Genomic DNA, 15424 nt, shown 5'->3' on the forward strand with positions numbered 1-15424 from the left:
AGATATCTTTATGCTATTTGATTATCTTGGGTAGACACAGATTTTCCCAAGTGAGGCTGGAAGTCTCAATACCATTAAGTATTAAGACCTGTTTATCAGATTCCAAGAGGTTTTACTGTGATGTATCTAGCCATGACTGTGTTGATCCTCATGCACACAACTGTACTGAGGACAGTGCCATGACCCTTTATTTTGGAGTTTTTCCAGTATATTCTCTAGCAAGAAGTGTCATACTGCCATCTACAGACAACACTGTCCCTATTATAATCATCATTCCTCACCCAATTTTCCTCCAATCAGGAGTCATTTTGTTCTGATTTTCTACCAAACTTAAAATGAATCCATATATCTATTCAGATACTTCTGCAGAACACGATCATTTTGATCCCAAGTTGAGTCAGTAGATTCTGTAAAGTCCTACTTCAACTGAAAATAATTAAAAAATATAAAATTAGAAAGGTTACTTAGAAACTTGGATTACCTACCAGTCTGGTGTGTACAGACACAGGGGTCTTGAAAGTTGTCACTGGATAGCTGCACTCAGAAACGCTGTAGGGATCAGAACTGCTGGAGGAACACTTGGAGATGGAATCACAGCCCACGAAGGTGTTATCAAGAGGCAGTTCCTGGATGATGTGGTGCTTTGAATTCAGGGGAGTTTCCGGCTGGATCTGGAAGGCAGGCTGTGGAGAGGCAGATTTGTAGTGCCGGGCCAAATCAGGGCTGTCAGGCTTGAAAGTAGTAGGTGTAGTGCCCCAGTTGTACTTGCCCATGGTTTGCTCTTCCAGTTCAATGGGAAGGTCTAGTGTGACGCTGTTTCCATCATTGTCAGCATCATCTGCCTTAGTTTCTTCAATAGTAACAAAGTTAAGCAGCAAGTTCTTAGGGGTATGCTTCTTCTTCTTCTTTTTCTTCATCATTATCATCTGCCTGTTTTCTGGGTTTGGAGTAACCCATTCAGAATTCTGCTTGTTTTTCTGAGCAGCCTTAAGATGTGGTGATTGGTGGCATCTTACTACAGCAGTGATGAAAATAACAAGGATGACAGTTATGGTGCCTGCAACAATGGCAACCACGATCTTGACATAGTCACTGGATGGTGAGGATGTATCAGATGTCTCAATACTTTGGGTCACTGGTGTTTCAATGTTTTTGCGCACCAATTCATAGATCAGTGTAGCATTGGTCACTGACTCATTCACAAATAGATTAACATTTACAACATTGAAGAGAGAATCAGGTTGTCCTAAGTCCTTGACTTTGACTACCAGTTTGTGTAAACCAAGGTCTGCAAGGACACATTTCTCCTTCAGTGTAATGTTGCCTGTTGTTTGGTCAATCATAAACAGACCTTTTGTGTTTCCTCCTACAATGCTGTAATGAAGCTCTGCATTCATACCAGTGTCATTGTCAACAGCAACTACCGTGAAGACCACTGTGCCTGGATTTGTGGATGGCAGAACCAATTCAAAGGAGTAGTTCGAAGAAGGGACAACAAAAACTGGTTTGTTGTCATTGACATCAACCACATTTATGGTGACTTTGGCAGTTGAAGAACGTGATACCCTACCACCATCCTCAGCCTTTACATAGAAAGTATAAGATTCTTGTTTTTCTCTATCAAAGGAAATATTCGGTCGGATGACACCAGTCTGTGGATCAATGGTGAAATCATCACTTGCGTCTAAAATGGAGAGAGTGACTGCAGAATTTTCTCCATAATCAGGATCAGTTACAGTGATTAGTCCTACTGTGCCATGTCTTGGAAGGTTTTCTGGGACATAGAAGTTGTACTCATTGTGAGTGAAAATTGGACTGTTGTCATTCTGATCAAGAATAGTCACTAAGACTGTGGCATTGGTTATTAAAGGTGGCATCCCGTTATCTTTTGCCAGAACTGTGAATGAATATTTTTCCTGTTTTTCTCTATCCAGTTTCTTCGCTGCAGTCAGAATGCCTGTACGACGATCTAGGTTGAATTCAGATGGAGCATCAATGCCAAGCAGGTAGTTTATCTCAGCATTATGCCCTGTGTCTGCATCCATTGCACTTATTTTTGTCAACTGGGTGCCAGGAGAGTTATTCTCAGGAACAGAAAGACTTATGAAAGGCTGAGTGAAAACTGGAGCGTTGTCATTTTCATCTTTTACTTTGATGAGGAGCATGGATGATTGATTCAAAGGAGGTTTGCCAGCATCTGCAGCCAGTAATTTAATAGCATATTCTCTTGTGGACTCGTAGTCAAGATACGCAGCAGTCTCTAGGAGGAACTGATTACTGAATACTGGCCTCAACCTGAAAGGGACTTCATGATCTGTAAAGCACGTCACCCTACCATTAAGGTCAGCATCCTTATCTGTCACAGTTATGAGCGCAATTTTTGTGTTGAGTGGAGAATTTTCTGAAAGAACCACGGTGCCATTGATTGGATTGATGATATATCTTATGTCAATTGATGGGACATTATCATTGACATCTGTAACATTTACTAGCACCATTGATCTTGCTGGTATCAATCCACCATCACTTGCCAAAACCAGTAACCTGTGGTTTGGTGATTCCTCCCTATCCAGTGGTTCTTTGATTGTGATAAGTCCACTGGTGGAGTTGAGGTGAAATAGCCTCTTGGCCATGTTGGAGACTAGATTGCTGAAATAGAAGTGAATCCTGGCATTTTCACCTATGTCGGCATCTGTGGCATGAAGTTGTGTCACTGAAGTACCTACAGGAGCATTTTCTGGTATACTGACTTCAATCTCATTCTCCTTGAAGACTGGGCGGTTATCGTTTGTATCAGCAACGCTGACTTGCAAAATGGCAGTACTGGATCTTTGAGGAAAGCCACCATCTTCAACCTTTACTTTCATTACATATGTATCTTTCTCTTCCCTATCTAACTCCTTTTGAACTATCAATTGTGGCATCTTCTCTCCTTCTGGTGTTTCAATAACATCAAGCCCAAAAATACTTTGACCCTGGAAAACATAGAAGGAAACATTTTAGCTTATATTATTATTTAATGAGACCAGTTTTCAATTCCTTGAAGTCATATGACATAGGCTCAACTCAAAAATAAGTGCCAGAGACTTGAGTTCTAAGTCCCAACTTTGTCAGTAACTAATATTGTCACCACAAACAAGATGCTTAACATCTCTACACATTTGTGAAATTAGAGTTGTGCTAGAAGATGTTCTAAGCGCTTTTCAGGTTGTAGCACTTTGTGGTGATAAATGTAACATTTATGTGAACTATTAAAGATTTCAAAATGAACAAGTATGTAGAATTTTAAAAAGAATTATCACTAAGTTTCACATGGTGAATGAACTTATAAGTGAATTAAAAATGGTTACTCCAAATGAATTAAAATATCTTGCTGTAGATTTCAGTTGTCTAGGACACCTTTTCACCACCAGAAGTAACAATCAAGTATAAAATCTTTATCCAAGACAAAAGTGCATATATCACATCTAATAAATACAGCTAATAACTTTGGCAAAGGGAGAAAATATGCAAACTCTGATAAGAATAAAACCTTGTGCAAAATACACAGACTTTCTTTTTTTTCCCCTATAGAAACAGGTGTTAAAAATGAAATTTCTGGGAATTCCCTGGTGGTACAGTGGTTAGAACTCGGTGATTTCACTGCCGGAGCCCAGGTTCAATCCCTGTTCGGAGAACTAAGATCCTGCAAGCCATACATTTTTTTGGAGATTAACAGAACAATGTTATTTAACTTCTATTTTTTTTTAATGAGCACGCACAATGAACTGAAACTAACATGCCAAAATGTCAAACTGGAAAATATTGCTATAGGAACAGTACCTATATTTTCTTTATGCCTATAAAGTCAGATTATGGGAATGTTTAAAATCAGTTTCCTCTGGTTCTGGCTTCCCTCAAAACCCTCAAGGAAGTGGTTCAATTAATATAAAACTGTAAAATTCTTAAAGTGCTTGGGCTCTCTTAAGTGCTATTGTTTATCAGCACACAGAGGATCTCATACTCGTGTATAAGTCTTTAAAATAGTCAAATAATTTTGATAAAGTCCAATTTATCAATAGAAAATAAAAAATTTTAAAGTCCCTTCTCTGAACTACAATAAGATAAGCCCTACACAGACAAACAGTGATCTTGATAGCTGATTGAGGAGTAGCATTCACTGGCTCTCAGGTGCAGTTCTAGCCAGTGTTACCTGTAGCACTTTGACAGAAATGAATAAGATAGAAAGGTACTGGAGGCTGTGAAGATCAGAAGATCTTAAGATTCCTAGTACATGGGTGATTTATGAACCCTTATGTACATGCATGCACACACACACACACACACACACACACACAACCACACACTACAATTTTAATTCTTCAATATATTTTTTAACATAAAAGTTGCTGACATGTGCTGAAGATCAGTTATTGAGATCTCATCTATGTGCTCTGTCCTGAAAGAACAGGAGAGCATCTGAGGGTTTTTTCTCATTGTTCTGTCATACCAGTTTCTAAAATAAGATCCTAAATGTTAGAAACCAATGAACGATATCAGGTTTTCAGGGACCACTAGAATATATGGTGAGATTATATGGTCATATTATCTTTTATAACTTATCAAAGTGTTATAATTGCTTACATAAAATCTAGTACAGTACTTAAGTACAACTACATTTTTCCTCATGAATTGCTTGAAGATATTTCTGCATTTTTTTGGATTTTTTGTGTATGTTTAGATTCACCTACTCTTTTATTCAAATCCAGACCATAATATATCTTGATGGAAGAATTAAATGTTTATTATGAAATTTAAGGTGGCATTTCAGAAATATTAATTAAAATCATCATTTTGCTTCAATATAATTAAAAAAAAATTTCCTACAAGGTAACCAATGTGTATTAATCTTAGTTTTAATTCATAAACTAAAATGAGCATTCTATTAATATTTTACTTATATAAAGTACTAACCAATTTTCTTTGCCAAGGAAAATATTTTTCATGTAATACCTATCTATGAGTGTTAAAATTAGCAAATATATTTTAAGAAAAAAAGAATTTTACAACAATAATATTAAATATACATACAGTATTTACTATTATAATTTGATTTAGGTAAACAGTGATTAATGATAATTTTACTTTTGTAATGATATTTCAAAAGGCTTTTAGGAAGGTTCAAATCTGGAATGTCTCACCTATGGGTAGAAAAAATAGCTTCTGAATTGAACTTCACAGAAATCCATTGCATTTAATACAATTTTGTTAATTCTTGGCATGCCAATATTCAATGGCTAATATGGTCACAGCATTCTTCTAGGCACTGGCGATATAGTGGTAAGTAAAAATATTTTGCTAATGTAATGGAAATTAAATTTTAGCTAAGATGAGGGAAAATCAATAGCAATCTAAGTATCTACTGATGTTGATACTAATAGATTTATGTTAATTGAAAATAATTACATTTTTACTAAGGGCTATAAAAGTAGATTATAAAGAATTATTAGAGGTTATATAAGGGGGAACTAGCATATATTATATAGCCTAAAAACAACAAGTGAATAACTGAAGGTCTTGAGTTTCAGACTCAATTATCCAATTTATGACTATAATACATCTGGGGAAAAGAATATGCTAGTTTTAATTTTTAATTTTATTCATTTATGTTTATGTATTTTGTGTTTGTATATTTAGAGCTTAGTCTTATGTGTTTGCCTGAATTTTGCATTGACCTTTGCTTTCCCAAGCAAATGAATGAAGGGTTATGACACTTGAAAAACCCAAGAACAGCATGTTTGCTGTCCTTAACTATTATATGTGACGTGACAGTAATGTTAAAAGATAGATTTTTCAAATTTTCAAGATGATAATGAGATATACATACAAGATAATGGACAATGTTCATACTGCTCTTCTGTCTTCTATGACTGCTCTGTCCAATATGACAGCGATTAGTCACACATATTTACATTTAAATTTTAATTAATTATAATTAGATAAAATAAAAAAAAATCAGTACCTTAGTCTCACTAGCCACATTTCAGTTCCTATAGCTACATCTGAGTAGTGGCTATGGCATTGGACAGCACAGATATAGAACTTGTCCATTATTACACAAAGTTCTATTGCACTGGACTGTTCTAAGACGTTACATTTTCTTTAATAAAAATCTATGTTCAGGTCAGGGGATTTTGTGCCTACCACCCCCACTCAGATATTTAGAGCTCTACAAATGACTTGCTAGTTTACATATTTAAATTTCAGAGTGGGCATGAAGATGGTGGAAGAGTAAGACATGGAGATCACCTTCCTCCCTACAAATACATCAGAAATACATCTACATGTGGAACAACTCCTACAGAACACCTACTGAATGCTGGAAGAAGACCTCAGACCTCCCAAAAGGCAAGAAACTCCCCACGTACCTGGGTAGGGCAAAATAAAAAAGTAAAAACTGAGACAAAAGAATAAGGACGGACCTGCACCAGAAGGAGGGAGCTGTGAAGGAGGAAAGGTTTCCACACACTAGGAAGCCCCTTCACGGGCGGAGACTCTGGGTGGCGGATGGGGGAAGCTTCGGGGCCACAGAGGAGAGCGCAGCAACAGGGGTGCAGAGGACAAAGCGGAGAGATTCCTGTACAGAGGATCAGTGCCAACCAGCACTCACCAGCCCGAGAGGCTTGTCTGCTCACCCGCCGGGATGGGTGGGCATTGGGAGCTGAGGCTCGGGCTTCGGTCAGATCCCAGGGAGAGGACTGGGGTTGGCGGCATGAACACAGCCTGAAGGGGGCTAGTGCACCACGGCTAGATGGGAGGTAGTCTGGCAAAAGGTCTGGAACTGCCGAAGAGACAAGAGACTTTTCTTGCCTGTTTATTTCCTGTTGCACGAGGAGAGGGGATTAAGAGCGCTGCTTAAAGAAGCTCCAGGGACAAGCGTGAGCTGTGGCTATCAGCTCGGACCCAGAGATGGGCATGAGACACTACGACTGCTGCTGCAGCCACCAAGAAGCCTGTGTGCAACCACAGGTCACTATCCACCCCTCCCCTCCAGGGAGCCTGTTCAGCCCGCCACTGCCACTGTCCCATGGTCCAGGGACAACTTCCTCGGGAGAACACCCGACATGCCTCAGGCTGGTGCAACGTCATGCCAGCCTCTGCCGCCACAGGCTCACCCCACACTCTGTACCCCTCCGTCCCCCTGGCCTGAGAGAGCCAGAGCCCCTGAAGCAGCTGCTCCTTTAACCCCGTCCTGTCTGAGTGAAGAACACACGCCCTCAGGCGACCTACACGGAGAGGCGGGGTCAAATTAAGAGCGCTGCTTAAAGAAGCTCCAGGGACAAGCGTGAGCTGTGGCTATCAGCTCGGACCCAGAGATGGGCATGAGACACTACGACTGCTGCTGCAGCCACCAAGAAGCCTGTGTGCAACCACAGGTCACTATCCACACCTCCCCTCCAGGGAGCCTGTTCAGCCCGCCACTGCCACTGTCCCATGGTCCAGGGACAAACTGTCTGTTTTTTTTTTTTTTCTTTTTTTTTTTAGTGTAGTTTTCAGTGCTTGTTATCATTGGTGGATTTGATTTTTTGCTTTGGTTGTGCTCTTCTTTCTTTTATTTTAATTACTTAAAATTGTTTTAATAATTATTTTTGTTTTTTAATTTTAGAACCATTTAATTTAATTTTATCTTTTGCTTTCTTTCTTTCTTCTTTTCTCCATTTATTTCTGAGCCGTGTGGATGACAGGCTCTTGGTGCTCCAGCCAGGCATCAGGGCTATGCCTCTGAGGTGGGAAACGTCATGCCAGCCTCTGCCGCCACAGGCTCACCCCACACTCTGTACCCCTCCGTCCCCCTGGCCTGAGAGAGCCAGAGCCCCTGAAGCAGCTGCTCCTTTAACCCCGTCCTGTCTGAGTGAAGAACACACGCCCTCAGGCGACCTACACGGAGAGGCGGGGTCAAATCCAAAGCTGAACCACAGGAGCTGTGCGAACAAAGAAGAGAAAGGGAAATCTCTAGTTGACTTGCCCACCAGAAAGAAAAGATGCAGCCTCCTCCACCAAAGCACAGGCACTAGTCCCCTCCACCAAGAAGCCTACAAAACCCACTGAACCAACCTTAGCCACTGGAGGCAGAAAGCAAAAACAACGGGAACTACGAACATGCAGCCTGCAAAAAGGAGATACCAAACACAGTAATTTCAGCAAAATGAGAAGACAAAGAAACACACAGCAGATGAAGGAGCAAGGTAAAAGCCCACCAGACCTAACAAATGAAGAGGAAATAGGCAGGCTACCTGAAAAAGAATTCAGAATAATGATAGTAACGACCATCCAATATCTTGGAGAGAGAATGGAGAAAATACAAGAAATGTTTGACAGGGACCTAGAAGAACTAAAGAGCAAACAATCATGAACAACACAATAAATGAAATTAAAAATTCTCTAGAAGGAATCAATAGCAGAATAACTGAGGCACAAAAACGGATAAGTGACCTGGAAGATAAAAGAGTGGAAATAACTACCACAGAGCAGAATAAAGAAAAAAGAATGAAAAGAAATGAGGACAGTCTAAGAGACCTCTGGGACAACATTAAACGCACCAAAATTCAAATTATAGGGGTCCCAGAAGAAGAAGAGAAAAAGAAAGGGACTGAGAAAATATTTGAAGAGATTACAGTTGAAAATTTCCCTAATATGGGAAAGGAAATAGTTAATCGAGTCCAGAAGCAAAGAGAGTGCGATACAGGATAAATCCAAGGAGAAACACACCAAGACACATATTAATCAAACTATCAAAAATTAAATACAAAGAAAAAATATTAAAAGCAGCAAGGGAAAAACAACAAATAACATGCAAGGGAATCCCCGTAACGTTAACAGCTGATCTTCAGGAGAAACCCTGCAAGTCGGAAGGGAGTGGCAGGACATACTTAAAGTGATGAAAGGGAAAAAACTACAACCAAGATTACTCTATCCAGCAAGGATCTCATTCAGATTTGATGGAGAAATTAAAAACTTTACAGACAAGCAAAATCTAAGAGAAATCAGCACAACCAAACCAGCTTTACAGCAAATGCTAAAGGAACTTCTGTAGGCAGGAAACACAAGAGAAGGAAAAGACCTACAATAACAAACCCAAAACAATTAAGAAAATGGTAATAGGAACATACATATCGATAATTACCTTAAATGTGAATGGATTAAATGCTCCCACCAAAAGACACAGACTGGCTAAATGGATACAAAAACAAGACCCATATATATGCTGTCTACAAGAGACCCACTTCAGACCTAAGGACACATACAGACTGAAAGTGAGGGGATGAAAAAGATATTCCATGCAATTGGAAATCAAATAAAGCTGGAGAAGTAGTTCTCATATCATACAAAATAGACTTTAAAACAAGCACTATTACAAGAGACAAAGAAGGACACTACATAATGATCGAGGGATCAATCCAAGAAGTTGTAACAATTGTAAATATTTGTGGACCCAACATAGGAGCATCTTAATACAAAAGGCAAATACTAACAACCATAAAAGGGAAAATCAACAGTTACACAATCATAGTAGGGGACTTTACCACACCACTTTCACGAATGGACAGACCACCCAAAAGGAAAATAAATAAGGAAACAAATTTTAAATGATACATTAAACAAGATGGACTTAATTGATATTTATAGGACATTTCATCCAAAAACAACAGAATACACATTTTTCTCAAGTGCTCATGGAACATTCTCCAGGATAGATCATATCTTGGGTCACAAATCAAGCCATGGTAAATTTAAGAAAATTGAAATCGTATCAAGTATCTCTTCTGACAACAACCCTATAAGACTAGATATCAATTACAGGAAAAGTCTGTAAAAATTACAAACACATGGAGGCTAAACATTACACTACTTAATAACCAAGAGATCACTGAAGAAATCAAAGAGGAAATCAAAAAATACCTAGAAAAAAATGACAATGAAAACGCGATGACCCAAAACCAATGGGATTCAGCAAAAGCAGTTCTAAGAGGGAAACCTATAGCAATACAAACCTGCCTTAAGAAACAAGAATCATCTTGAATAAATAACCTAACCTTACACCTAAAGCAATTAGACAAAGAAGAACCAAAAAAACCCCAAAGATAGCAGAAGGAAAGAAATTATAAAGATCAGATCAGAAATGAAGGAAACGATAGCAAAGATCAATAAAACTGAAAGCTGGTTATCTGAGAAGATGAACAAAATTGACAAACCATTAGCCAAACTCATCAAGAAAAAAAGGGAGAAGACTCAAATCAATAGAATTAGAAATGAAAATGGGGAAGTAACAACTGACACTGCAGACATACAAAGGATTCATGAGCGATTACTACAAGCAACTATATGCCAATAAAATGGACAAATTCTTAGAAATACACAACCTGCCAAGACTGAACCAGGAATAAATAGAAAATATGAACAGACCAATCAGAAGCACTGAAATTGAAACTGTGACTAAAAATCTTCCAACAAACGAAAGCTCAGGACAAGATGGCTTCACGGGCGATTTCTAGCAAACATTTAGAGAAGAGCTAACACCTATCCTTCTCAAAGTCTTCCAAAATATAGCAGAGGGAGGAACACTCCCAAACTCATTCTACGAGGCCACCATCACCCTGATACCAAAACCAGACCAGGATGTCACAAAGAAAGAAAACTACAGGCCAATAACACTGATGAACATAGATGCAAGAATCCTCAACAAAATACTAGCAAACAGAATCCAACAGCACATTAAAAGGATCATACACCATGATCAAGTGGGGTTTATCCCAGGAATGCAAGGATTCTTCAATATATGCAAATCAATCAGTGTGATACACCATATTAACAAATTGAAGGAGAAAAACAATATGATCATCTCAATGGATGCAGAGAAAGCTTTCGACAAAATTCAACACCCATTTATGATAAAAACCCTCCAGCAAGTAGGCATAGAGGGAACATACCTAAAATAATAAAGGCCGTATATGACAACCCTATAGCCAACATCGTCCTCAATGGTGAAAAACTGAAACCATTTCCACTAAGATAAGGAACAAGACAAGGTTGCCCACTCTCACCACTATTATACAACAAAGTTTTGGAAGTTTTAGCCACAGCAATCAGAGGAGAAAAAGAAATAAAATGAATCCAAATCGGAAAAGAAGTAAATCTGTCACTGTGTGCAGATGACATGATACTTTACATAGAGAATCCTAAAGAAGCTACCAGAAAACTACTAGAGCTAATTAATGAATTTGGTAAAGTAGCAGGATATAAAATTAATGCACAGAAATCTCTGGCACTCCTATACACTAATGATGAAAAATCTGTAAGTGAAATTAAGTAAACACTCCCATTTACCATTGCAACAAAAAGAATAAAATACCTAGGCAAAAACATATCTAAGGAGACAAAAGACCTGTATGCAGAAAATTATAAGACACTGATGAAAGAAATTAAAGATGATACAAATAGATGGAGAGATATACCATGTTCTTGGATTGGAAAAATCAACATTGTGAAAATGTCTCTACTACCCAAAGCAATCTACAGATTCAATTCAATCCCTATCAAACTACCAGTGGCATTTTTCACAGAACTATAACAAAAAATTACACAATTTGTATGGAAACACAAAAGACCCCGATTTGTGAAAGTAATTTTGAGAAAGTAAAATGGAGCTGGAGGAATCGGGTACCTGGACCTCAGAGTATACTATAAAGCTGCAGTAATCAAGACAGTATGGTACTGGCACAAAAACAGAAATATAGATCAATGGAACAGGATAGAAAGCCCAGAGATAAACCCATGCACATATGGTCACCTTATCTTTGATAAAGGAAGCAAGAATATACAATGTAGAAAAGACAGCCTCTTCAATTAGTGGTGCTGGGAAAACTGGACAGCTACATGTAAAAGAATGAAATTAGAACACTCCCTAACACCATACACAAAAATAAACTCAAAATGGATTAAAGACCTAAATGTAAGTCCAGACGCTATCAAACTCTTAGAGGAAAACAGGCAGGACACTCTATGACATAAATCACAGCAAGAGCCTTTTGACCCACCTCCTAGAGAAATGGAAATAAAAACAAAAATAAATAAATGGGACCTAATGAAACTTAAAAGCTTTTGCACAGCAAAGGAAACCATAAACAAGATGAAAAGACAACACTCAGAAAGGGAGAAAATATTTTCAAATGAAGCAACTGGCAAAGGATTAATATCCAAAATTTATATTCAGCTCATGCAGTTCAATATCAAAAAAAACAAACAACGCAATCCAAAAATGGGCAGAAGACCTACACAGACATTTCTCCAAAGCAGATATACAGATTACCAACAAGCACATGAAAGAATGCTCAACATCATTAATCATTAGAGAAATGCAAATCAAAAGTACAATGCGATATCATCTCACACTGGTCAGAATGGCCATCATCAAAACATCTACAAACAATAAATGCTGAATAGGGTGTGGAGAAAAGGGAACCCTCTTGCACTGTCTGTGGGAATTGATACAGCCACTATGGAGAACAACATGGAGGTTCCTGAAAAAAATAATAATAGAACTACTATACGACCCAGCAATCTCACTACTGGGCATTAACCCTGAGAAAACCATAATTCAAAAAGAGTCATGTACCACAATGTTCATTGCAGCTCTATTTACAGTAACCAGGGCATGGAAGCAACCTAAGTGTCCATTGACATATGAATGGATAAGGAAGATGCGGCACATATATACAATGGAATATTACTCAGCCATATAAAGAAGCAAAATTGAGTTATTTGTAGTGAGGTGGATGGACCTAGAGTCTGTCATACGGAGTGAAATAAGTCAGAATAGAAAAACAAATACCGTATGCTAACACATATATATGGAATCTAAAAGAAAAAAAAAAGGTCATGGAAAACCTATGGGCAAGACAGGAATAAGGATGCAGACGTTCTAGAGAATGGACTTGAGGGCATAGGGATGGGGAAGGGTAAGCTGGGACAAAGTGAGAGAGTGGTAGTGTATATATGGACATATATACACTACCAAATATAAAATAGATAGCTAGTGGGAATCAGTTGCATAGCACAGGGAGATAAGTTCGGTGCTTTGTGAGCAGTTAGAAGGGTGGGATAGGGATGGTGGGAGGGAGGGAGACACAAGAGGGAAGTGATATGGGGATATATGTATATGTATAACTGATTCACTTTGTTCTAAGGCAGAAATTAACACATCATTTTAAAGCAAATATACTCCAATAAAAATATTTTTTAAATAAATAAATAAAAATAAATAAATACATTTCGTATTATCCCAGTAATTTGAAAAGGAGTTGCCTACATATAAGACATAAATACTTTTCAACAAAGTTTTGGACAGATACCTAAGTCTGATGCTAAAGTGTGGTACCAACATGAGCTTACTATCTTTAATGAATGACTATTCCAAGGCTGTTCCTCTGTCTTGTCTCCTTCAGGAATAAAGAATGACTAACACATGGATCCAACATTAGTTCTACCCCATGTCAGTTAGCTCAACTGACATTCAAATCCATATGAACCATGAAAAAACCTGAAGCTCTTTGCCATATGTTAGACCTTGACATGAAAACAATGGGATAGATGAAAAGAAGAAATAAAGATATATGGTATCTTAATTTATCACCTTGCTACCTTTACCGTAGATATGTCCTATATACAAAAAAAAAAAATAGTTAGAGCTTTGGGATAATTGTAGTATCCTGAATTCCAAACTTACTTAGAATTATTTCCCCCTTGTTTATAGGGAAAAAATATTGAGAAAATCCTTTGCTATCTCTCCCAAATGGTCATCCTTTGGTGAGAGAACTATCACTCATCTGTGTGTCTCTCTCGGTAATTTACTTAAGCCTCTATTACATTAATGAATGTGAGTGTAGGATAAAATGGTCTCAAGCTTCATTTATATGTATGATCTCTAAGGACATAGCACCCAGCATATACGAACACATTAAATAAGCATTTGTTAGATGAATAAATGCACAAATTAAAAAGAGAATTCCTATTTCCAAAGAAAAAAAAAGAGAAAGAGCAAAGTTTGGTTGTTCTTGTTTTTAATTTTCAGTCTGTGCTTGAATAGGAATATACTGTAATTGTTGACTCAGGTTGCTTTTTTTCTTTTGCTTTAATTAAATTGTCCAAAAAACAATTTCATAATTATTTTATAAAACAACTATTTTTTTTCTGTTAGGGATATGATAAGCTACAGTGTCAATCTCTGGTAAAAATTTATAGCCTAGTTGTAAACCTTTATTTTTGGAAGAAATAATGACACGTACTTAGTTTGGTAAGTGGCCTGTGTACTGACAAAATACAAAACCCTACATCTGTCAAACACCCATATGTACAAACAAAAAAAAGAGACAACAAAAACTCAAAGAAGAAAACAACATACTATATGAATTGAATGCAACACATTATACGTTGATTTTGGATCCTGGTGTCTTAAAATAGTTTGATCTCATGTACACAAAATTGCCAATTCCAGTTCAGGTTAAGAAAAAATTTGGGACTTTCTAATAACCACATGTAATTCAAAAAACTAATTTCATTTGTGAGTGGCATTTCTTCCTAAATTCAAAATTAAGATGAGTTTGCAAATCTAGGACAAAAACCGCTGAAATAAGCAAGATGTTATTAAGCTCATCGGAGACTTTAATTCTTTGTAGGGATTTGTAAAATTAAGGAAAAGAAAGTTGGTGCTGGATATGAAATTCCCAAGAGAAGTATTTTTGCTTTTGAAAAAAATGAATAAGGAATATTCCTTGCTGAATTAAAAGCTATTTTTTTGCCTATTCTTCTGTGAAAGAATTAGCTGAACCATTGTACTAAACTTTAGCATTTTTGACATATGCATGTGCAAGACACCACTTTATTGCCTATTGGAAGGTAATAAATAACACAGCAGTTCCAGAGCTATAAATCTAGTACAGTTGCCCAGAAAATGCATACAGTGCCAGTAAGTACTAAAAATAGTTCCAAAGAGATTGGATTCTAAAACTGCTTACATAAAAGCTGTTTATTCTGTAGATTGAGGAATGCTGGGGGAAAGACTAAAAATGTATTTCTGAGCTTTACCACTGCTTGATTTATCAAGAGCTAACCTGACTTTAAAAAAAAAAAATTCTTTTTTTTTTACTGTTACTGATACATCTTTGGGCCAGAGAAATGCCAGTGTTTATCTATTTGCATAGTTTCAAATGGATAAAACCACGGAGATATGGCTATTTTGGAAAACAATAGGGAAATAAATTTAATATTCTTAATACAAATATAATTGGTACTATAATAAATTTACTTTAATTCCATTAAAAGTTCATTGGCTTGCTATAGGCTGCCTAGAACTACTGAAGACGATAGCAACTCTTTCTGAAATATTCAA

At 37.4% G+C, this 15424-nt stretch overlaps 1 protein-coding gene across 1 annotated transcript in view; it reads right to left on the reverse strand.

Annotated features, from left to right (window-relative positions):
* Nucleotides 1–15424, reverse strand: part of LOC112411606 (protocadherin-11 X-linked) — an 89042-nt gene that overhangs the window by 3150 nt on the left and 70468 nt on the right. The window contains exon 3 of the mRNA XM_024762810.1: nt 486–2975. Within this exon, the coding sequence (XP_024618578.1) occupies nt 486–2975 (2490 nt within the window). The remainder of the gene's footprint in view (nt 1–485; nt 2976–15424) is intronic.

The sequence above is a fragment of the Neophocaena asiaeorientalis genome, unplaced genomic scaffold, assembly GCF_003031525.2.
Source record: "Neophocaena asiaeorientalis asiaeorientalis breed wild unplaced genomic scaffold, Neophocaena_asiaeorientalis_V1.1 scaffold636, whole genome shotgun sequence".
In the NCBI taxonomy this organism is placed as follows: Eukaryota; Metazoa; Chordata; class Mammalia; order Artiodactyla; family Phocoenidae; genus Neophocaena; species Neophocaena asiaeorientalis.